Consider the following 24975-nt stretch of genomic DNA (forward strand, 5'->3'; position numbering starts at 1 on the left):
TCCTCCCACATAAAAGACCCAGCCAGTGAAAAGAAACACACCTGTTAGTTTCACCGCGGAGGGAGACATGATGAAGCTCTGTCCACTGCGGTTAAAAGGGTTTTGATCCCACAGACCTGTAGCTGCTGAATCCAAAGGGAGGAACGAAGCTCCATGAGAAACCAGAATATTTTAACTAATAAATTCTTTGTTGAATTGAAAAACAAACAAACAAAAAACATATTTGCTTGTATGTAAAAAAATCAGTTCATGGACAAAGTAAATAGATGAATAATACTAATGCTAAAGAAAGTAGGGGGTAGAAAGAGAACAAAACCAAAAAAGATAAATAAGATAATAAATATGCAAGAATCATTATGACTGAGCAGGATGCAGGATGCAATATATATATATGCATTTTGTTAATTTCTATGAAGAAAACAACTAAATATAATTATTATTCAAGTTTATATTGTTATTTAAGATATAGACTTAATAGAAATCTCACAGTGAAGACATGAACACAAGCTATATTCAAGAGCCTTCTCTCTCTGCTAAATAGCCTTGCCCTGCATTAGAAAAGTACACAATTAAAACAACCAAAGAGCTAATAGGTCAATCGCCAAGCATCAGAGAGAACAAAAAACTGAAAGATGCCAATTAAGTATATATGGTGGTTAAAAATGAAATAAACAAATAAATACAGACAGAAAATTGTATAAAAAGTTCCCAAAATATCAGGAAGAGTCATCTCTGATGCACTTACATGAAATAATCTGCTCAAAATTCATTTAAATTGCTGGTTTTACACAAACTTCCTGCAGTTACTGTGTTCACTATTTGGGTTACAGTCTATCAGTTGTTCTGTGCTGTTATTTTAATGCATTAAATATAACATGAAATATCTATAAACATGAAAAAGGTTGTGAACCTATCATTTAAGGTAATAAATAAGAATAAAGTTGAGCTGCTAGACCGGACACTGTGAATGGGATCACTGTGAAGCTGTCACAGTCCAGCGGATGGCGCTAATGCAACACTTATGGATGTCAACTGCCATAAAACCAATAGTAGAAGAAGAAGAAGTTGCGTTGCCGCCATCTGCTGGCAGATGTCGTAGCTGCATGTGACGCTGCTGTGATCTCAGTTGTCGCTGTGCGGTGGAGGCGTTTTTTTTTTCTTCCCTGTGTGCAACCAACCGCAAGAAATGGTGAGTGAGGAAAACAGATACAGCTCACAATGTACTGGCCTGTTGACTCGCCGAATCTTACTTTAGTTACTCGGTAGACCTTTTTTTCTACGCGTTGAAATGTACGCTGTCAGTAGCTGAATCAGGCTTGTCACAAAAAGCGACCATATAGCATCTGATGTCTTTGTTTAGCTAACGTTGGGTAGCTTTACTTAACGTTACGTCGGTTAACGGTAACACACTTAGCTGAACATTGCTTTATAATGCTCACGACGACAGTAAGGTTAGCAGAGATCGGGTCCAGACAGAAAAACAAAGATTATGTCATTGTTCTGTTTAAGTGACAGCTCAGCTAACAAACTTTGCTTTTGATCAAGTGAGCAGCTAGCAGTGAGGAAGCTAACTAGCTCGAGTTGCTAACGTTATCATCTGTGAGGCAACAACTTGGATAGAGTTAACATTTAAAGCTATTAAATGTTAGACAGGTGCCAACACAAGCTGTGTTTAGTGCTGGGTAGCTTCATGGCCCACAGTTTCATCATAAGTTAAATAAGGAAGCTATAGCCAAGCTAACAGTTAGTTGAAACGGCTAATGTGACGTTAGCCGCAGCTAAGCTCGCTAGCAGCTGCCGCACTGAGGGTCTTTAAATGCCTCGATGCGGAAATTAATGTAACGGTAATGTTTGAGGATAGAGGTTGTTCTCTATTAACCTAAAACTTCAGTCTGCCAGCTTATTAAACTGTTGTCACTGTCACATTTTCCATAACAGCTGCTACACAGTTTAACCTGCCATATTTTGGCTGTTATAGCTACTTTAAATGCTTAACGGGGGCTTTATACTACATAATTTGAGTTAAACAGGTTCACCATTTTTCTAGTGTGGCTTAAAACAACAGTCAGTTGCCAATATGAAAACTGGAAGAGGTTTTTCTCGCTGTAATCATTCCTCCTGTTCATACTGGCTATTGAAAGATCCCCTTTTAAGGACCAACAATAAGACTAACGTTGAAAGATATCTACTTGATTTGACTCATGTGGGCGTCTGAAGCTTCATTTTATCTTCAGATAAACTTTTAAATACATTTATGCACCGAAGGAGGACTGTGGATTTTGTCCCCCATCACTTACATTGTAAGGGATCTTCTAATGGTCAGTATGAACAGGAGGAATGATTACAGCAAGAAAAACATGTTTCAATGTTCATTTGGGCTCCTGACTGTTGTTTTGAGACAGACATGAAAAATTGTGAACCTGTCTTTTTAATGTTTGTTAAAAGTTTTATCACTGTATGTTTGATTTTAAACTTACCATATGCTCTTAGTAAAGCAAGACTCTAAGCCTTGTTTTTAGAGCTTCAGCAGACTGTACATCTGTTATACCGCTGGTTTGCATTATCATGAAATATTCAGACTACATAAAACAAATTCATCAAGGACTTTGTTTTTGGGCTTTGCTTGGGCATTTCCTTTTGTGTGGTGGGTCAGTGGCTCTTGTACTGTTGTGTTTTGATTTAAGAAAAAAAAAACTGAAATAGATGGCACGCCGTCGTCATGCTTTCACTTTAATTGATCAAATGAGCAAATGGCAAAGCTTTCATCTGGTGCTGTCAAGTATCAGTCGATTATTCGATTTGTTGCCAACAAGAAAAAAGTCCAAATTCTCAGATTCAAGCTTCTCATATGTGAATATTTTCTGGTTCCTTAAGTCCTCTATGACAGTAAACTGAATATCTTTGGGTTGTGGACTGTTGGTTGGGATTAAACAAGGTTGCATCTTGGGTTTTGGGAAACACAGATTGACATTTGTCACCATTTTCTTACATTTTATAGGCCAAACAACTAATCAATTCATTTGAGAAAATAATCGTTAGTTGCAGCTATAATGTCAAGAGCCACTTTCCGGAGCTTTTACCACAGAGACGAGCAGTATTGATTTGTGCATTAAAGTTTATCTTTACACCAAACTGAGCTTTATTCCCTTGCGGAGTATATGGGTTTAGGATTAGGGCTGCAACTATCCATTATTTTCATTATTGATTAATGTGTCCATTAATTACTCAATTAAGCAATTAGTCGGTCAATTAAGTGTCAGAAAGTTGTGAAAAATGATGATCACTGTTTCCCAAAGCTCAGTATGCAACCTTAACTGTTTTGTTTTGTCCACAATCCAAAGATATTCAGTTTACTGTTAGAGGACTAAAAAAAATCATGTTTAAGAAGCTTAAACAAGAAGATTTGGGCATTTTTTTCTTTTCTTTAAAAAATTACTCAAAATGATTATTAAATGATCAAAACAGCTGCTGATTAATTTTCTGTTGTTCAACTAGTTGTTGCAGCTCTATGTGGGATAGAAAACAGGATTCATCCTAGATACTGTTTTAGTTTTGGTTGTTTTTAAGCTTTGGAAGAATCTAATTGAAACAATCCAACATCACAACATGTATGAGTCGTTTCAGGGAGAAATATGAGCTTTATGTCAGAGGCTCTGTTCACACCTGGCATTAACATACATCCCGGGTCATCTGATCACAAGTGGACAGCTCTAAGTACGTCAGTTCACACTTGCGTCTCCAGTGACCACTTGTCATCGTATCTGACTTCCCCGCTCTACACGCAAATAAACACTTACATGATTTCCCTTTGCAAAGACCGAATACGTTGTTGTTTTTAACTGGCGGGTTAAGTGCCTAATCTGTCAGGAGGAGGAGGAGTAGGAAGAGGAAGAAGAAGAACTTGCATGCAGGCTAAATCAAAAATCTTCGGGCCAGATGGAAATCAGACGACGTGTTTTATGTCTCACTGCGTCCTCAATGTATCTTAAGTGCATTCACACCTTTACTTAGAGCTGTCCGCTCATGTTAATGTCAGGTGTGAACAGGGCCTGAGAAAACACTGTTTACCTGTTAAACAATTCAGTTTTTCTGATGTGTTATGTAAGTGAATATTCATCACTTCCACTCATTCCTTTGTCATTCAATGTCACTCCAGGACGTGTTTCTAATGATTCGACGTCACAAGACGACCATCTTCACAGATGCCAAAGAGTCCACCACAGTCTACGAACTGAAGCGTATTGTGGAAGGCATCTTAAAGAGGCCACCTGAAGAACAGAGGCTTTATAAGGTAAAAGAAATCATCGAAAAATATCTCTGATGGGAGGGAAGTTTAGGCCGGTTATTGATTTGTCAGTAAAAAAAAAAATTCCATACAGTCACGGTGTGAGCTGCCTGTAAACTGTCTGATTAGTAAAAAACAGTAAGTGGACCATATGCATACAACTAAGGATTTCATTGCTTTCAGATAACACAGTTGATTTATCCCAGATATTTTGTATTTGCTCCCATGATTAGACCCATCTTTCAGATAAAACAAATGCTGTTATTTTAAAATTGTTTAATATTGCTCAACATATCAAATCAGAAAGATAAGCCAGCTCCAATAAAGGCGAGCCCCACAGCTTCAATATATTTATGTGCAGCAAAGACAAAAACCTCATTTTCATTTATTTAACTGCTTCATAAGGAGCCGTACGCCCACAGCAGCAACTCAATATTCCGGTGAACTTTTGAGCCTTGGCCTCAGAGGAGGCCTGAAGTTAAGTCAGTTTGTCGTTATTGTTGTTGTTGTTCATATCTACATGTTGATGAAACATGTCCATGTAAGTTTAGAGCAATATCAGAACCCACACAGTCTGATTTGAGCAGAGTGCAGTGGTGAGTGATACTGTGAGATGATATAAATGTGTCTATATTATTATGTTTCTCTACACTGTTAATACCAGTTAGCATCTCTTTCATATCTATAGTTGTATCAGACTTATGTAGACAGGACAGCTGATGGGATTCTTTGGAGCTTTGTATGCTTTCAACTCACTAGATGTCATAAAAAGTTTCTCAATTGATTCTCTAGAAAATTTGATGTTGCGATATATAAAATAACTTTCATGTTTGTCATACGAGATGTCCGTGTTGCTCACCCCTAACAGACTGTTACAAAGCCAAATGCTAAGCTTGGACTACTTTCTTTTTAACCTTCAGCCTTTAATTTGCCTTAAAGTTTCACTTTCAAACTTTCAAAGACGTATTCTTCCTAACAGCGAGCTGTGCGGTCTCGCTGAGTCCTCACTGATTTTCCACTCGTCACAAAACCTGCTGCAACTTGATCTCCTGACTCCTCAGACGTCTTGGACATCATCACTCTGAAAGGGCTGATAATGTTTAGACTGTTTAGTGTGAGAAGTAAAAAAAAAAAAAAAGTTGTGTATTAACATCTGCTCTGTTTATGTTTTGTTGACCAGGATGACGTGCTGCTTAACGACAGTCAAACTCTTGGAAATTGTGGCTTCACAAATCAAACAGCCCGACCCCAGGCCCCGGCCACAGTGGGATTAGCTTTCCGTCAGAGCGGTAATTAGTTTGCCAATATTTGTCCGTGTTTACTTATGTTATCAGTCTGAGCTGATAGGGCTGTTTCAAACTTTCCTGCTTTGATTTACTTTCAGTTCCTCATAGAACTCACTCAGACTTCTCTCTCTCTCTCTCTCTCTCTCTCTCTTCTCTCTCTCTCTCCCCTCTTGTCACCGTCTGTCTCTGTCGTTCTCTCAGATGATTCATTCGAGCAGCTGAGGATCGAGCCCTTCTCCACTCCCCCAGAGCTCCCTGACGTCATGAAGCCCCAGGACTCGGGCAGCACAGCCAACGAACAGGCTGTACAGTGAGAGAGAGAGAGAGAGAGACAGAAAGAGAGTGAGAGAGAGAGAGAGAGGGCGGGGGGAAAAAAAAAACGAGAGGGACACGAGAGGGAGGACGCACCAAGGGGGGAAAGGGAGGGGAAAGGAGAGGAGGGGGTTGAATTTTTTTTTTTTTTTTTTTTTTTTTTTTTTTTGGGAAGCGATGCCTCAGCGGTTGAGTTTTCCCCTCGCGGACGACAGATCTTCAGCTGGGGCATAAACAGTTACAAACACGGATTTTCCCCTTGTTGTATATGTGAGGGCGGGGTTGGTTTCAAAGTGGTTCATTTATCCTGAAATCGGTGAACGCATGCTAGATAAATTGATAATTTCACACAAGACCCTTCAGAGATAACCTGACGGACTTGTCACGACACTGTCAGTCATCCATGGGATTGGTAAAGGCTGAACATAAAGAATTGTACCTCGTATTTAATTAATTCTAGTCTTTATTTGGGGTAAGGTTAACGCTGCCTTACTTGTGTTTTTTTTTTTTTTTTTTTATTATTTTGCTGGCTTAAATGTGGGAGTTAAGGTGTGACATTTTTAGGCTTTTATGTTTGTGTGTTTTTCTTTATTAAACTATTACTAGGATTTAACATGTTTTTTGGTCTTTTGGCCTGGATGTGTGTGTGTGTGTGGCGACAATAGCTAGGAGTTTGTGAATTTCTTAAGTTACTATCTGTATTTCAAGAAACTTTTTTGAACAATATTGAATCTGAAATAAAAAAAAAAAAAAAAAAATAAGAGTCACTTTGTTGGCAGAAGATCCGGCGTTAAAGATGAGCATTTCCTGGTACTTTACCTATCAGTAGTTGTAGTTTCATAGCTGCTTACAGAAGTTACTGAGACTTGAACGCACTCAGCTGCGGGTATCTCCCCAACACACGTAACGCTGGCGTGGACCTGGTGTTGAAATGACTGACAGGTAGAGCAGCAATCAAAAAAAATGGATAAGTAGTCATTATTGATCCTTTTTTTTTTTTTTTTTTTTCCTTACCTCACTAACAAAAGGTAGGAACTAACCAACTTTCCTCTCCAGTGTTTGATTGTAGCACATGACATCTTGGAGATGTTGAGGAGATCTTGTTGACTTTTAATGAACGAGGCCTAAATGTTTCTAGTGAACATAAAGTTAAACAGGTTGTATTTGTGTGATGAGTTATGGATCTGTGCCTGTGATCAGCAGGCTGCACATTTAACCCTCTATTACCCCTCCCACCCCACCCACCCACCCCTCCCCAAGATTCACTGCCCTTCCCTTTAGTTTTTAGTTCATGCTGCAACGTGTGTTTTATTATACACCATTAATACCTTAATACACATTGTTTTCCTACAAATTAAAGGAGAAATGAACTCATCTGCACATCGAAACGTGAAGCGTAACACAGGATCTCATGGTCAAGAAAACTACAATTTAAAAAAACAAACAAAAAAAATACATAAATAAAAAAATCCTCCATTATTCACTTCAGGGAGAAGATCTTCTGACCTGAGGGTGTTGAATGAAATTGTTGACGTTAAGTAAACAAAAAGCATTTGCAAATTGAGGCTGTTAAACAGTGGGACGTGATCAACAAGTTGCACTTGTAACTGATTTAACATTAAAACAACTGTTTTTCACCTGTGTGCACTCTGGTGTATTTTTTATTTGTATGCTTTTGTAGTCAGTGGTTAACATATTGACACAATATAATATATTTTACACACACTTTGACACAGTTTAAGGAATACAAGCAATCATTTTTAAATAGCAGCTTTTGTCCCATGTAGTTTCTCATCTTGTCCTGTTCTGCTGAATTAAAGTCACTGTCATATAGAATAATGTCAGCTAAGAAAGCCCAAATTTTATGGTTCCAGCTTCTCAAATGTGAATATTTTCTGGTTTCTTAAGTCTTTTATGACAGTAAGTTGAATATCTTTGGGTTGTGAACAAACAAGATGTTTGAGGACGTCATCTTCGGCTTTGGGAAACAGAACGACATGTTTCACCATTTTCTAGATCAGGGCTTTTCATAGTCTGAGACTGTGAGTGTCTCCTCAGACAAAGCTTGGAAAAAGACGCCCCCTCACCCTCCTTTAGTTTACTTACTTAGTATTGCTCAATTCCTGGATGCCTAAGGGATCATGATTATGTTATTTGGTCCCATAGACACTCAACAGTTGAGTTAAGATAGCCTGATATTGCTGTTTGACATAACTTCAGATTACACCAAATACATAAAAAAAAGGTTTGTCTGAAGGCATTTATTAGTTTCTGACTTTGGGAAAGTGGGAAAAACCTTAAAATTCCCCAAAACTATTTCATCTCTGAACTATTAAAGCAAATCACACACATTTAGGTTATTCTACGTGATCTCCTTTTGATAACTAATGTAATGTTTGCTCCTGACTTTGAAAATATCTGTTCTAGACCAAATGACTATACGATTAGATGAGAAAATAATTGACAGATTAATCAAAATGAAAATAATTGTTAGTTGCAGCCCTTAAAAATTTGTGACGCAACAATTTGCAATTGTGTTACTTTGCTTATATTGAGATAATTGGTAATAACTGTTAAAATATGTAATTATATTTGACAAGTCAAAACAATAAATCGTTTGGTCTGTAAAATATCACAACAAATTCTGAAAAATGGCAAACTGAACACTTGAGACCCCAGCATGACGTTTTCAAATAGTTCAGCAAAACCAAGAGATATGAAATATACAGTGATATGAAACAGAGAAAAGCAGCAGATCCTTAAAGTCCCCTTCCACTCAATGTGTTTGTTGTCCAGGATTTTTAATGAGGGAGAAGGAGTAGATATCATTTTAAGGATTTTAACAAGGTAATTATGTGTTTTTGTGGGGGAAAAAACATACCAGACTCACATTATTGTTCCAAGTTCTGAGTATTTTTGTATGTCTTAATAAATGCCTGGAGGGGATCTTTAAATATAAGACACTACAACCAGAGACTGCACTTTTTTTGCTTAATAAATGGTTTTAACGATTAAGCAATTATACAAAAAAACAAAAACAAAGTACAGCTACAGATTAATTTGTTGTCGGTCAAGTAATTGTTTAATCAAGTACTTGTTGATTATCTAAGCTCAAAATGGCTGTTTAACAATCTATTTCAGATACAATTTTAACCACTTAGCAAACCTTGACTGAGTTATGTGCTCGCTGTTCCTGAACGTATCAGAGAAAACGTTGAACTCCCCGACAGCACTTGAAGGCAGCAGACGTTAGCTGTCTAGATGGTGACCCTAGATTTACGAAACTCTCGCGATATTTGTGCGCGTTGTTTCTTCATTGTGCGCGTTTTACAAAAATAATCATGTTGTATGATGTGACAGCGCTGTGGTTAAGGTCTGGTTAGGTTTAGACACAAAAAACTCGGTTAGAGTTCGGGAAAGATCATAATTTTGTTTAAAAAAAAAAAAGATCAATCTCGCGAGAGTTTTCGCGGCGAATCGTGGGTCTGGGGTTACCATCCAGACACTACTCAGCTACATTAGCATTTTGCGGCTGCGCCGCGACACACTAATGACTCCTGTCGTAACTTAGACAAAAACAAAGGATCTAGTTGATCCACCAGCAGCACACATGGACATCAATGAGTGTGTTTTGTCGGCGGGCCGAGCCGTGCTGGACATGGTGGAGCGAGAGTGGCAGCCTCTGTCTCCGGCCGAGCTGGAGCAGCGGTTGGACCAGGCGGTGGAGGAGATCCTGGAGGCTGACCTGATAACAAAACTAAAAACTCAGCCTCCTCCTCCTCCTCCTCCACCACCACCACCACCTGCTGCTATATACGTCCAGTTACTGCAGGATCAAGCTAATGTACAGCCGCAAGTGTTACACACGACCACATCCAGTCCTGCAGAGGAAGAGACAGCAGAGAGCCGAGAACAGCTGGAGACTGTAGACACAGCTGTAGTCAAGGTAATAAACTAACTGACAAACAAACAAACACATCCGAGACCGTAAAATAAGTTTATACATCTTTAAAAGGGGGTAAGAGCATTAAGCCACTCTTCATGAAGGGTTTGTATGTCGTAATCAGTGACTTTATCAATGATTAATAGATAATTTAATGATGCTTAATTGATCTGTTGTGCACCATTGTTGAAGGAGTTCACAATCTTTCAAGTGTGTCTTAAAACAACAGCAAGGAATATATATTAGAATGTTCATTTGGGCTCCTGGCTATTGTTTTAAGGCAGACTTGAAAAACTGTGAACTCGTCCTTTAATCCAGTAACAACTTTTGGGTTACAAAAAATTCCTCCAGCAGGATTTTTGGTCCTTTAATTCATCTAATGGATCATTTTACCTCACTGGAATAACCTGTGGAGATCAGAGCTGCAACAATTGGATTTGAACAAGTCGATTAATGGATCAATAGTCAATAGAAAATTAATCAGCAACTATTTTGATAATACTGAATAATCCTTTTAGTAATTTTTTAACAGAAAGCTTTTAGCTTCTCAAATGTGATGATTTAATGTTTTTCTTTGTCACACATGATAGTAAACTTATCGTTGGGTTTTGGGTTGTTATTCGGACAAAATAAGATATTTAAAGATGTAACCTTTTAACGGTCATTTCACTATTTTACAACATTTTATAGACAGAATGACTAATCAATTATGAAAATAATCATTAGTTGCAGCACTAATGGAGATTGTTGGTCAACAATTTAATGTTTTACTGCTAACTCGGTGGATTTTTTTACAACTTGGCAACCCAAATGTTTTATTTTACTTGTTTGCAGTGCACATAAACACTTCCAGTGAGTGTTTTTCTCTCTACTGTTTACGTCTTGTATTTACATTGATTGTTCTGAGTGAAACTACACTGTAAACAAGAGATTGCATAACCTCAATTAATCTGTTCAAGCAGCCATGTTGCTGTTTTTAGGCTGCAAGGCTGCAACTAACTATTATTTTATTTTCTTTATTGATCGAGTAGTCTGTGTATCTATAAAATGTCAGAAAATTGTGAAAAACCACAATCCAGTGTGACGTCTTCTGTCCAACCAACACCTCAAAACCCAAAGATATTCAATTTATAATAATATAAAAGAGAGAAAAATAGTATATCCTCACATTTAAGAAGCTGGAAACAGGGAATGTTTTGCCATTTTTGCTTGAAAAGTGACTCCGCCGATAAATTAATTACCTAAATAGTTGCAGGATAATTTTCTGATTGACTAATTGATAAATAGTTTCACCCCTATATGATCGTACTGGACTTTTTATGGATTCTTTCCAGCTTTGGGGCCAGATTTCACTGTGCTTGTGATGTTTAAGCTCAATTTTACCTTAAATACCATTTAAACCTACTGACTGACTGATGTTTGGAAACTGTAAAATAATTTTCTCCTTTTTTTTCCATTCACATTCATTCATCAGCACATCGCCGATCTGCTTCAAAGCTCCACATCTAGAGCTCGAATGGCTGGACGAGCTCGCTTATCTCTGTCTCACACGGTCCTGCTGTCCCTCACGCTGCTCTCCGAGCGCGTCAGCTACCGCTGCGTGTCCCGCCGCTTCCGCCTGGAGAAAGGAAACATCCACAGGATCTTCTTCTCTTTCTGCGAGCGCGTCAACATGCTGCAGGAGAGGCTCATCAGATGGCTGGACGGTGGGTTGACGTCAGTGTTGTTTGTGGTTTTGTTGATATCAGTGCGAAAACAGAGCTGAAAATGATAATAGTGGGTTTATTTCATCTCTATTCTCCAGGCAGAGAGGCTGTAGAGGCTCTGCTCCCACTTTCCAGTCAGCTGGGAAAAGAGAGGGAGCAGGAAGAAGAGGAGCAAAGTATCCCTCAGGTACTGGGAGTGCTGGGATTCACCCGGATCCCGATCCGCCTGCCTATAGGGAAACACGACGTGGAAAGCGCAGTGCCTGAGGTGAAGAGGATGAAGAGGGAGGCCCATCCCGACTCCTGGCTCAACCTTGAGCTCGTATGCGACTGTAAGGGCCGTTTCCTCCACTGCAGAATCAGTAAAGGATCAGATGTGGACAGAGGCAGCGCAGTGAGAAACAAACTCAAACAGCATCCTGAACTGATGCCGCCCGGCTCCTGCCTGGTGGCCAGAGCCGGCTACCCGCTCACTGCTCGGATTTTAACCCCATACACCACAGGAAGTCACGGACCGAGAGAGGAGCTCTTTAACAAGACGCTGGAGGCACATTTTCACATTCTGGATCAGGCCGTCGCCACGCTGAGAGCCAGATTTCAGAGACTCAGGTATCTGGATATCGGGAACTACGATCGAGCCAGAGCTGTCGTGCTGACCGCCTGCGTGTTGCACAACGTGTTTTTGGACATGGGAGAAGTGGTTCAAGGAGAGGTTGAGAAAGAGGAAGTCATGAGCCAAGAGGGAGAGGAGGCGCAGGATGAGGATGACGAGGGTGTACGCAGACGCGACGACATAGCGGACTTTCTGTTTAAACGCTTAGATTCTGAAAGCACATGATGTGTGATGATGTCTGTTGTTGGAGAGAATGAACATTTCTGTAAATTAAAGGTTTATTTTAACAGAATCTCTAACTGTCTGAGTGTTTCTGCACATAAACATCACAGCAATCAGATAACAGGGACACATTTGTTATTAAAGCATTTATATTGTGTGATATATAACAGTAATTCTGGTTCATTTCTGTGGTTAATTTACCATCATGGGGATAATAATTCATGATAGGATTTTTTAGTTAATTGGAGTGGACATAGAGTTTATGTGTTTATCTTTCACAGTTGCAAACAGTTTCCTTTACACTTTTAAAATGTATTTGTAAAAGTAAAATCAAAATGTAACCGAACCAAATAGACTTTAAAGGTACAATATACGACATTCAGCCTCACTAGATGTCACACTATAACACCAGCATCTCAGACTGAAACAAAAGTGTGTCTTTTAGTCAATAAAGTTGTAAAAAAAAAAGAGTTTTATCTGAACAGACAGCTCATGAAACTCAGATCAAACCGTCAAACTAGGCAGCGCTGATCAAATATGGATCAAGATTCTATTACTGCATTGTCTATTTCTCCCCTCAAATGTTCAGAAACATATTTTAATTTACTGTTCAGCTGTAATCTGATAAAGTTTGTGACCCGGCTGCCATGTTGAAAACGGCCACGGGGAAGACAGCGAGGGACTCACATACGCTAACCGCTATCAAAACAAAGAGCAGAGAGACTCGGATTACAACCACTGACTGTATATAAATATGGACGATGTGTCTCCACTTTCTACCGCTATGCAAAAGTGAAGCCAAAATATTTGTGTGACGTCATTTGCAGCTGGAGTCTGCGCAGCAAAGTTGGACAGCGGGATGATGGAGGTTTTAGAGTGGCTGTCTCAACTGTCAATCATGACGTTCCACAATCTTTTTTATATCATCAAACAACTAATTAAAAACAAACTTATCAGAAAAATGAGCACTTGGACAAACATCAGCGTGATCAGAATGATCTAAAATGACAAAAACCATCTTTGGGAAAAATTAATTTGACGTGTATTTTGATTTTTTTAGTTTGGCTCATGTCCCATCCACTAACATGACAATTATGACCTAAACTGCAACCAGCCACCAGGGGGCGATTGAGGTGTTTTGGCTTCACTTTTGGGCAGCTGTCATGATGTCCATGTTTATATACAGTCAATGATAACAACACACTCAGAGGGAGTGTGACTTCATTCTCTGCTCAGGTCGCCAGTACGTCACTATATCATTACATAGCAAATAACTGACATCTAGTGGGACGAATGTCGTATATTGCACCTTTAAGATTGATAAGTTTAGTTAAGTGGGTTTTTACTACATGAAAAATTCTGACATAATCAGACTTACACAACAGAAAAAAACATCAATGTTATTACTTTCTGGGAGAAATCTGAGACATTTTGCCAAATAAGGATAAATATCAACGACTGGTCAGAATATTATATTTGTTTGTGTTCAATTTGAACACTTATAAGTAATACCACAAAACTCTCTAAACACAATTATAATCGGTACTAATGTTGCTGGGGTTTTTTTTTGCAATAATCACACTAGTAATGAGTTGCACATTGATTACGTTAATAGACTTTAATTATGATATACTGATATCAACACTGGTAAACTATGAAAGTCAAAAACTTCCACTTCCATTAAGGGGCCAAATATTTTTTCCGAAGGGCCAGATTTGGATCACGGGCCGCTATTTGCCTACCGCTGGCATACATGTTTCTAATATTCTGTCCACCACCAAGTATGTAAATAGAGCTCAGCTGGACAAACATTTACAAAAGTAGTGTTTATTGCAAAGCAGTTGTTCTTTTTTAGAATACATTACATGAAGTTGTTCATACTGTCTGATAACATAGTGTATATTAATAATGAATACAGCTATTGATACCTGCATTCATGTATTTTTTCTGATCATTTTCATACAAAACATGCTCCACTCTTGCATAGACTGACATTTAATATCAATAACTGGTACAGTGATGGAAGGATGCTTGTATTAATATTATATATGAGTAATATTTTAGAATTCTTTTTACTCTCTGATCATAATTAACTTTTCTAGAGCTGCAACAATTAGTCGATTCATTGATTAGTCGATTGTTAGAAAATGAATCATCAACTTTTTATGATCGAATAATCGTTTTTTAAGCAAATATGGCAAAAATGTGTTGGTTTCAGCTTCTCAGATGTGATGATGTAATGTTTATCTTTGTTATTAATGATAGTAAACTGGATATTTTTAGGTTTTTTACTGTTAATTGGACAAAAAAGGACATTTGAAGATGTCACCTTTGACTCTGGGGTGTTATAAGGATAATTTTCACTATTTTCTGACATTTTATAGACAAAATAATTAATCAACAAAATAATTGGCAGATAATTGATAATGAAAATAATTATTATCAATTAATTTTGGTACAAAAATAAGTGATGCACTGCGAGATAAAGAGAAAAGGCCAAACTATTAAGCGATATGTGGTCTGTTTTCAGTAAACACAAGTGCTGCCAAGGTATGATATGAGAGTCTCTGTCCTATGTGTCTTATTTTCATTAATTATGACATTTCTCTACAGAGTTCAGACTGGCCAAACTATTCTAAAAACCGTAACAATAAAAATACGCCAACATGACCGAAGAGCCTTCATTTAAAAATATGCTCAAGCAGTGTTCTTCGTGCAGTATCGTGAGAGTTTTTGGTAAGTTCAGATCCGCTTCACGTCTCTCGTCTAATGTCCATCTTTGGGCATCTGCGTGCTGTTCTTCTGAGCCAGGCTGGAGATGGCCTGGGCCAGGTTGTTGATGGCCTCTATCTTCCTCTCCTCCAGGGCTTTCTGCTGGGCCCACATGTTCATCTTCCTCTCCTGCAGCTCCATGTACAGCTGCAGGACGTCCTGCGGAGGCCTGGAGGAGCAGGGAGCTGCTGTCGCGGGAGGCGTAGGGAGGATAGGGGTGAATCTTTTGCTGGCTATGGCTTTGCCCACTCTTGTCCCGCTGAGCTTAGCCTGACGCTGAGCTTCGATCTCCTCCCTGCTCTTGCCCAGGACCTCGTGCATGGCCTTGAAGAACTCCCAGTGGACGCTGGCCGCCCCCAGCCTCTTGGCCCTCTCTGCGTTCTTCCTGTACGTGGCCAGCATGTTTCTCCACTTGAGGTCACACTCGTAGGCCTTCACGGTGACATCGGTGACGTCTGACTCCCTCAGTTTGGCGTTCACCTTCACTGCCACCATCTCCCAAAGTTTCTTTTTCTTGCACACTGGCTGGTCAAAAGCTTGATCCATCTCAAGCCGCGTGTTAACAAGGTGCCACGTGGCCTGAAGTGTCCATATAAATTCTAGAGAGGAAAACAAAGGTGGATCATGTCATTGGCAGTGATGGAAGACGTATTCAGATCCTTTACTTAGGTAAAAGTAACAATACAGCAATGTAAAAACACTCCATTACAAGTCCTGCATGAAAAATCCTACCACAGTAAAAGTACTTAAGTATTATGTGCTTGATGTAGGTAAAGTATTGCAGTAAAAGTAGTGGTTTGGTCCCTCTGACTGATATATTATTATATATGACATCATTAGATTATTAATATTGAAGCATCAGTGTTAGAGCAGCATGTTACTGTTGTAGCTGCTGGAGGTGGAGCTAGTTTCAACTACTTTATATACAGTTAGCTAGTTTAGTCCAGTGGTTCCCAACCTAGGGGTCAAGATGAGACGATTAATGGGAGAGGAAAGAAGAAAAAACAAAGTTCTGATACACAAATCTGTTTTCAGTTTTTGTACTTTTTCTCTAATCTTTGATTTTTGGTGAAATATTGGATCATTTGAACATTTATTGAAATGAAAGCATGTGAGAAGTTTAGAGGGAAAAACCACTATTTGGTGGAGCTGTTAACAACTCAGACATGTGAAATGTGACCCCGACTACACACTGCTTTTTGTAAGACGTCAAAAGCCAAAAAGGGTTGGAAACCACTGGTTTCATCTTTAACAATGTGTTGTATTTTAAAAGCTTGTTATATTATCCATTGTGTCAAATCTTCATCTGAAAAGTAACTAAAGCTGTCAAATAAATGTAGTGGAGTAGAAAGTACAACATTTCTCTCTGAAATGTAGTGGCGTGGAAGTATAAAGTAGCATAAAACTGTCCTTAAGTGCAGTACTTGAGTAAATGTACTTAGTTACTTTCAACCACTGGTAATTGGTTGATAAATTTATGACTTTGCACTGAACCTAATATGTTTTTTTTTCCCCAAGCTTACTGATTTTATAATTTGACATGTCCTGTCTAATGAAACACCTTTTTGAAGCTACCAGATAAACATATAGTAATGAATTCATTGGAGGCAGAGCCTGCGCACTCATCAGGCCCTCCTCGCATCATGCGATGACTGGATGAAATCTAACTTCAGGCTACGACTACTGACCTGTTTTTGTTTTATCTGCGTCCACACTGGACACCACCGTCTCTTTTCCTTCCACTTCAGCGCTTTGTATCACAATTGTTTCGATCACCTCCATGCTGCTAAACCACCACCATTACAGTTAAAGTTGTTTTTTTATTAGCGGCGTATCTACCGCGGAATTTAACAACCTCTCAGAGGCACCGATGCGCTTTCTCGCATCGAGTAAAACGATGAAAATAGCAACGTCACTCGACAGATAGGGAATTGTAGTCCGTTTTGGTTAACACAAACGGGTTTTTGAGTAGTCTGCCGTTCCAAATGAACTACAATCCCTTAACCGCTGCGACCTGCTTAACACAAGCCGCACGTACTCATCGCCACGGGGAATGTAGTTTTTTAAAGAGAGGAAACGCAGCTGAGGCGCTGATAGGCAGCGACGTTCTGAACTACACTTCCCAACATATATCTATCCGACCCTCCTCTTCACTCCCTGCTCCCTCCCTCGACCGCCCCTGTTTTGTTGTTTGGCTAAAGATGGCGTTAGCGGCTAACACAGGCGATTGCTTTTTGTTTCACAAAAATTATTCGGCCAGTGGTTTCAAAACATTGATCAAATAGAGCTTTAATTCGTCATTTAATGTGCAAACATGTGTTATATTGAGCAAGTACACGTCCACTACGCAGAATAACGCTTGGTCGGCCTTCTCACGATGTAGGCCTGTTTTGTAAGGGAGTGGACCGAAGCTGGTGGGACTCCATCTCCCGTCAGCAACTGCGGCGTCAGGTGGTACAACTTTATTTTTCCATGCTGGTATCTGTAGTTTTCTGACCACACAAGTGTTATTTGTGGGGAAACTTTTGTTTAAAAAAATATGAGTGGACACAGTAAGATCACATTTCACCAGCTGAGTTATTAGTTTGTTAATTGAAGGAGAAAAGGACATGTTGTTTGATTTCTCAGTATTTCACTGGAAGCCTCCAGGGATGCTCCACAGTGTGTGTTATATTTCTGTTTACTGAGAGGAGGAACATTAAGGTTAGTGAACCCGTGGTGTGCCAAGCAGAGGCACCATGGCTGCATCACCTGTGCAAGGTGACTGGAAACAATCTCGGGCACACGTCAAGGAAGGGCACCCATCATCACCCGAGTCCTCTTTGACCTGGTGCTTGACTCACCTCTCCAAACCCCGATCAGGGGCTGAACATGGTAAGGCAGACTCAGGCGGTGGCAGAGAAATGGACAAGAGGTCCAGAGTCTCTCAGTGGCGAGCACTGGTTGCTATCCGGACTCAGCACATCAAGGGTGACAAGGCTGGCATCGCCCGATTCAGAACTCGAGGCGGTCTCCGGCCCCTGTTGGACCTACTCGGGCACCCGGAGTGCTCCAGGAAAACCCTGGACCTGGCTCTCAGCATCCTGGCCAACTGCTGCACTGAGCTGGAGACGCGTATAGAGGTGAGATTAAAGGAATAATTAAGAAGGTATTGAAAGCTGATATGATTAAATCTATAAATTTGCTCACATTTAAAACGTCTTCCGCTACAGGTTCGTAAGCTTGATGGAATAAATGTTGTAGGTAAGTGAAATCTTTCACCCGTGTAACTTTTTAATGACGAAAGGCAGGATTTGCAGTCATTTTCATCAGATCATGTAATCCTGAAAGATAATTCTTGACTTTCTCAGTGGACATCCTGAAAAGAAATGTGGCCCTGGAGACCGTCCAGAACCGAGCAGCCCGAGCTTTGGGAAACTTGGCCATGGATCCAGAGAGCTCAGCACTCATCCACTCTGCCGGTAAGTCAGAGGAGAGAAATGTTAGTGTGTCTCACTGCAGCGTCTTTAGTTGGCAGTTTTTCCTGCATTCAGAATGAGATGCAGTGTGAATGCTACTCGGGCAGCAGAATTATACAAAATGGTCAATTTATAGTAAGAGCTTATGTGCAGAGTGAACATCCTAAATATTAAAATGTTTAAATTTATAAAATGACGGCAAATATAGAATATAGCTTTGTAAACCATCATATTAGTAGTATTAGTAGTAGACATTCATACTGGGGAAACTACTGTTTCATTTTTATGGTTGAGATTAAAGCTGCAACTAACGATTATTTTCATTATCAATTAATCTGTTGATTATTCTCTCAATAAATCTATTAGTTGTTTGGTTCATAAAATATCAGAAAATGGTGAAAAATGTTGATCACTCTTCCCCAAACGCCAAGGTGACATCTCTAAATGTCTTGTTTTGTCTGGAATCCGAGAATTTTGACTTTTTTTTTTACTTAAAAAAAAAGAGTCAAATTGATTAATCAATCATCAAAATAATTGGCAACCTCTCAATTAATTTGCTAATTGTTGCAGCTCTAGTTGGACATCCTGTCGGCCAAGTCGTGCGTCAACCGCCACTCACACCATACATTTCATGTCTCATTCAATTCATTACCAGTGGAGAGAAGAAACATGTGCAGAAACATGGCAAGAGGTGCAAATGTGTTCAGTATTATCTCTTTATAAGAAACTTCAATAAGGAGAGGTCAGTTAGAAGTGTATAACAATATTTATTGATATTAGCGACATAAAGATTTTTGGCGATTAGACTCCAACGATAATGAAGAATCATCATAAAGTGTAGGCCCACATGAAGATAGGAGACAGGACATGATCACACGGAGTCTAGACGCTGCTGCTGTTGGTGGTGGTGGTGGTGGTGGAGCGGAGCCAGCAGGTGGTTGATGGAAAAACCTTTGGACGAGTCTGACTGGATACCACGGAGGTCATGGTGGTGGTGATGGGGAGGAGGAGGAGGGTTGCTTAATAATAGGTCAGAGTAGCAGCGATATTTAAAGAGCGGCATCTAGAGAGTAATTAGCGAGAGGAATGTGGGTAGATGTATCATTAGTCAGGTGTGGTGACGTCGGTAATGTGAACGAAGCGGTTTTCGACAGCGTGGGAAAGCGGCTGTGATGGAGAGAAACAGAATAGGAGGGAATGGCAGACGTTCAGCTGGAAACGTCTGTTCACGTTACCATTAATCAACACCTGCCAAATGTTTTCATCCTCTGTGGATTATTAATACGTCTCTTTTCTTTCACACAGGTGGCGTTCCTCTCCTCCTCCTCTGCGTGTCTCTCTCCTCCGCCCCGTCCTCCCCCACTGCTGCTCCACCCAAAGACCCCTGTCCTAAACTGGAGTGCGCTCAGTCGGCGGCTCGAGCCCTCCTCTACCTCTCCGACACGCCCTCGAACCGCCTGTCGCTGCTCACCCAGGGGACCTTATCTGCCCTCGCCCCTCTCATCGCTCCGGAATACCCTCAGGGGCTGAGACGGGCGGCGCTCAGGACCCTCCACGAGCTGACCCGGAGCTGCGGTGTCGAATGCGCCAGGGAGGTGTCGCGTTCCGGCGTCCTGGCGCAGCTCGGTGTCATGGCGTCGGGGGAGTCGGGTAAACCTTTCGAAGAGCTGGCACTGAAAACCCTGGCCAACATGTGCTCCCAAGGCTGCTTGCGCCCTCTCGTGGGGTCGCTCGGGGTCATTCAGAAATTCACGGAGGAGGTCAAGAGGGACCCGCTGAAGTCTGGAGTCTTCCTCAAGGCGCTGTGCTTGTGCTGCAAGGAAGCAGTCAACCGGGCTAAGGTGAAGGAGAGCGGCGGACTGGAGGCGTTAATTGGCTTTCTGGCCGCCCATCAGAGTCACCCCCTTTCCCGGCTGGCCATTCTGGCCTGCGTAGACTTTGTTTTTGATGAAACCGCCATGGAGCAGTTGCAAGAGTTGGGGCTGGTCCCTCTGCTTGTCGCCCGACTAGTCGAGCTCACCAGAGGGGAGGAACCACCTCCTGAGAAGATGGACGTGAGCATCACCTCCAACATGTCTCCCACTGAGCTCCTGCCTTCAACGTGTTTCGACTCTTTTGACTTTCCCGCTCCTGAAGGCTACAAGAAGGAGGAAGCTGGTCGGGAGCAAGGTCTCTGCTCATCAAGCTTTTTAAGTCTCAGGTATGTAAAACGAAGTGAACGGGTTTGTGAATGGTTGTATCATTCTACGATTCTGTTTTTTTTTTTTTAAACCAGATGTTTGTTGTGGTTTCTTCAGGTCCTGGTTGGTGTCTGAGGGATTGATCTCTTCTGAGGGGGATCTTCTGGATTCCTCGGGGAGTGTCGACGGGGAATGGGCGAGTCTTCAGATCCCGCCGTCTTCATCCCCTCACACCTCCTCCCCGAACCCTGATTCTCATTCCTCTCTTAAAAACTGTTCCCCTTCCAACCCTGTTACCTCCTCTGCTTCTAAAAAAGTAGCTCAGCCCTCCTCTGCGTCATCTCCAGGGAAAGTCACCGATCCGCCTCCTTCTAGTCCTTCTACCGCACTCGCATCGCAAAACCAGCCCGGTTCCTCCGCCGTCTCCTCTCCCACTAAAACACCAGTTTCCCCATCAAAGTTCACATCCCCCCACAGAAGGAGGCAGCGGGCTCACTCAGCAGCTTGTTTGACAAAAGTCACTCTTGACACGCCTCCCTCGGTGCCCCGTACGATGGCGTACCACCACCCTTACCACCCCGAACCCTGGACGCCAGAGTCTCCCATCCTGCTGCTGCTGTCGCGTTTCTCACACGCCACGGACCCGAGCGCCGCTCTGGTCAACTCAGGCATCATGTCCGGCTTGCTCTGCTACCTCACCCAGCACCAGGACCCCAGCAGCAGGTGCTTCCGTATGCTTTGCCGGCTGAGCTGCAACCCCAACTGTTTGCAGGCGTTGGTCCGAACCGGCTCCGTGGCGCTGATTCGCCACCATCTCTGCCAGAGAGAGCGAGGATCAGAGGGAGAGAAGAGGCAGACGGACCGAGTGAAAGCCAAAATTAAACAACTCGGTAAGAGAGAGATGTTATTGAGGGTGGCATGTTGATCAGTAACTTTTGACAACCTAAGAAGCGTTATTTGACATATAAACCTTGTAGTTTATAGCCAACAGTTACTTGTTGCCTTATTAAAGTTATAGATAATGCAAATATGTGAGTGAGTAAATCATTAAATGTAATTCTTTCGCCAAGAATAAGTATCAGGAAGTAGTTTAAATAATTAAATACAATATTTGTAATCATTTTCATTATTGATTAATCTGCAGATTATTTTCTAGATTAATTGTTTTGTGTATAAAATGTCCAAAAATTGTGAAAAAATGCCCACAGTGACGCCTTCAAATGTCTTGTTTTGTCTAATCAACAGTCCAAAATCCCCAAATCCAAACATTATACGTATGACACATAAAAGTTTCAATCATGCTAAGCTGCCACCAGTAAATGTTTGGTATTTTTCCCTTAAAAAATGACTTAAGTCATTAATCAATTATCATAGTTGCCCATTTATTTTCCACTGCAGCTCTATTAATTCTATACAGGAGCAGTTTATAATTGTGCGCTGACTGTCTGTGTAGGTTTGGCTCTTCTCAATAATCTGCGTGTCCAGTGTGAGTCTGGATTCGGCTCTGGAGTTCTCGCCCATGTGATGCTGTCGGGCTCCGAATCAGACAAGATGAACTGTGCGCTGTCGCTGCCGTTAATCAGCAGGTGAGTAGCAGTGGCTGTTTTCAGAATTTAACGACTGAAAAGCACAGGAATGTCGTAAAATGTACTTTTTTTTTTGTCCACAGTTAATTTTAAAGGATCTTAAAGACACTGGGCATCCTGATAAAAACAGTTTTAATTTACTGGTTTTACAAAGGAACTAAATATTCTCAGATTTAATTTGATGATCAAGAACAATCACAGCAACATGAGCTTTACGAAGCCTCTTTTTTTCCTCCAACAGCAACAAGCCCCTGTTGAAGAAACTCCTCCTGGACAGCGGCGGTCTCCTCTTGGCTCTTCAGCCCCTCGGTTGCGATGACGATGACATGGATGAAGACCATCCCGCTGAAGGTGGAAGGTTCCTCTCTGATTGGTTTAATTCACCTCATTCAGGTCTGACCTCTCAGCTCCACTCGCTGTACTTTTCTCTCCTGATCGGATGCTTGTCTGCCCTGATGGGCGGCGTCAAAGTGGAGCTCGACAGAAGACATCTCAACCCAGTTAAACCACAGACAGTCGGTAAAAGTGACAGCGCTTCACCGCCTCCCTCCAAAAAGCCTCGCCTAGCTGACATCTGTCCTTACGGTTTGTCGAACTTTGACCTCCTCTTGCTGCTGGACGACGGGACCGAGGTCCCAGCCAACAGGGAGGCTGTGGCCGGGGCGGAGGGCACAGACGGGGTCGGCTCTGAGTACTTCAGGGCTCTGCTGAGAGGCGGATTTGGAGAGGCTCAGGGTAACGTGGAAGAAGCCATCCACATTAAAGATGTCAGCACAGGTATGCTGCTCCCGGTGCTACATTACCTGCATGGATGTCGCCTCAGGAAGGACACAGAAACAACAAAGGCGGAGGATAAAGGAGAGATGGGAGGACACTGTCAGATTTTGGACACATTGGTCCTTGAGGGACTGGATTTCTGTAAAAAGGAGACAGAGGAGCACTCGATAGAAAACCTGGACTTCCAGAAAACACCTCTAGGCGAGATGATGACCGGAGCGTGCAGGTTCTTGGTGACTGAGCTGCAGAGAGAGTTGGAGGATCTCTGCGTGTCTCTCCTCCTGTCCTGCTCCACCAAGGCCGCTAGTCGAGCTGCATCAGCTCCCGCAGAGGACAACGCCGAGAAGGCCGCATCTAAAATGGACCAAGAATGCCTGGAGTCTGCCGAGGAGAACCTGGCCAATCGAACATCTGAGCTGGAGTTGACTGGCTTTGAGGCGGAAAATCTACCGGGACAGACGAAGAAACCGAACAGTTTCCTACATCAGACAGACAGTAAAAAAAGCTCTTCTGCTGTTCAGAAGGCCAGCAAGGAGCTCAATCCAGCTTCAGCCGTCGCCCCGGTTTCTAGACCGAGCAGTGCGTCAGGCGTGGACAAATCCCTCGCTCAAGAAGAGCTGAAGGTAAGACCAAAGAACTTGATGAAAAATTCAGCAAAGCTAAAATCAAATTCTTCCTCAGAAGGCGGCGCAGGAGGTGGGATCCTGGCCGCTCTCCTCCCGCAGATTTACTGGTTTTCGCAGCGGTACAGCTACCCAGCGCTGGGTCGGGCCTGCTTGTCTCTGCTACTGGGCTGTCAGGACTGTCCTCGGCCCTTCTTCTCCTCCTCCCTCGCCGGGGATTGCCTTCGCAGACTCGCCAGAGAGGCCGACTGCACGGAGACTCTGAAACAGGATCTACTGAGTCTGGCTACGGCTGCTCTTAGCTGAACAAGGAGTGAAACATTGAGTGACGTGATTGACATAAATTCAGAGGGCACAGATTAAGTCGACTTGCTGGGGAGGGGGCGGGGCTTATTATAAGCTTCTAGAAAAGTTGCCATTGTAATAATTTTATCAAATGTCTGAATAGTACAAATGCAGGTTACAACAGCAGCATCATTACCTGAAAAACATGCTGTATGAATTTCTTCAGCACTAACAGAATGTCGATTTATTTTCATAATTTGAAAGCCTGAATTTCTATTTAGTTTGTAGCTCGTCACAGCATGACATAATGGTGTTTATAATTTACTGTTAACTTCGAATGACATTTGTATTGTGATTTTTTTTTTTTTTTTTTTTTTTTTTGAGGGTGGGGGAGTGTACGCAAATGTCTATAATGCATTTGATAAATGTCATTTAGCTGGAAGTACTGGAATTATCAGGGTTGGTCTTAGGAGCCAGTTGTTTATTTTGTACATAGAGATAATATGGAAATAGCAGATATACAGTGTGTAGATTTCACCTGTCCCATATCAATTTATGCCACTGAATATATAAATTTATGCCACTTAATATGTTGTTTGTGTGTGTTTTCTACACATTGATCAGAGCACACGGCTTCAGGAAATGTCAGTCGGTTATATAACAGCTATTAGATTCTTGTGAAATCTAGTGTGTCCAGAGGATGAATCCTTATGACTTTTCATTCAGTGTCTCCCACAAGTCAGATTTCTCAGGTGTCCAGCGCCTGGCGTGCTACGAAATGTCGCTAAATGTTTGCGTTTTAAAGGATAAGACTGGAGAGATTCTATCAAATGACATGAAAATACGGAAACTAACAGTGTCTCTCAATACTTTCTGACTTCCCCCATTTGTTCCTGCTGTAAATCTTTTAAAAAAAAAAGGTCACAA

At 41.5% G+C, this 24975-nt stretch overlaps 4 protein-coding genes across 4 annotated transcripts; 3 read left to right on the forward strand and 1 right to left on the reverse strand.

Moving 5' to 3' along the window:
- The first annotated feature begins 1072 nt into the window (after positions 1 to 1072).
- On the forward strand, positions 1073 to 7520 carry elob (elongin B). Its single transcript, XM_044332039.1, has 4 exons — positions 1073 to 1189; positions 4157 to 4291; positions 5466 to 5574; positions 5773 to 7520. Exons 1-4 carry the CDS (start codon positions 1187 to 1189, stop codon positions 5883 to 5885), a joined length of 360 nt encoding a protein of 119 aa, XP_044187974.1. The 5' UTR covers positions 1073 to 1186; the 3' UTR covers positions 5886 to 7520.
- Positions 7521 to 9165: 1645 nt separating this feature from the next.
- On the forward strand, positions 9166 to 12435 carry LOC122966798. Its single transcript, XM_044331124.1, has 3 exons — positions 9166 to 9829; positions 11301 to 11532; positions 11631 to 12435. Exons 1-3 carry the CDS (start codon positions 9494 to 9496, stop codon positions 12368 to 12370), a joined length of 1308 nt encoding a protein of 435 aa, XP_044187059.1. The 5' UTR covers positions 9166 to 9493; the 3' UTR covers positions 12371 to 12435.
- A 2306-nt stretch (positions 12436 to 14741) lies between these two features.
- On the reverse strand, positions 14742 to 17022 carry si:dkey-66i24.7. Its single transcript, XM_044331353.1, has 2 exons — positions 16828 to 17022; positions 14742 to 15738 (listed from the first exon to the last, which is right to left on the reverse strand). The coding sequence occupies exons 1-2, from the start codon at positions 16919 to 16921 to the stop codon at positions 15134 to 15136; spliced, it is 699 nt and encodes a 232-aa protein (XP_044187288.1). The 5' UTR covers positions 16922 to 17022; the 3' UTR covers positions 14742 to 15133.
- Positions 17023 to 17282: 260 nt separating this feature from the next.
- armc5 (armadillo repeat containing 5) lies at positions 17283 to 24842 on the forward strand. Its single transcript, XM_044331351.1, has 7 exons — positions 17283 to 18261; positions 18352 to 18382; positions 18490 to 18600; positions 19903 to 20797; positions 20895 to 21667; positions 22231 to 22363; positions 22605 to 24842. The coding sequence occupies exons 1-7, from the start codon at positions 17878 to 17880 to the stop codon at positions 24067 to 24069; spliced, it is 3792 nt and encodes a 1263-aa protein (XP_044187286.1). The 5' UTR covers positions 17283 to 17877; the 3' UTR covers positions 24070 to 24842.
- The last annotated feature ends 133 nt before the right edge of the window (positions 24843 to 24975 follow it).

This window comes from Thunnus albacares, chromosome 17 (genome assembly GCF_914725855.1).
Source record: "Thunnus albacares chromosome 17, fThuAlb1.1, whole genome shotgun sequence".
Classification (NCBI taxonomy): Eukaryota; Metazoa; Chordata; class Actinopteri; order Scombriformes; family Scombridae; genus Thunnus; species Thunnus albacares.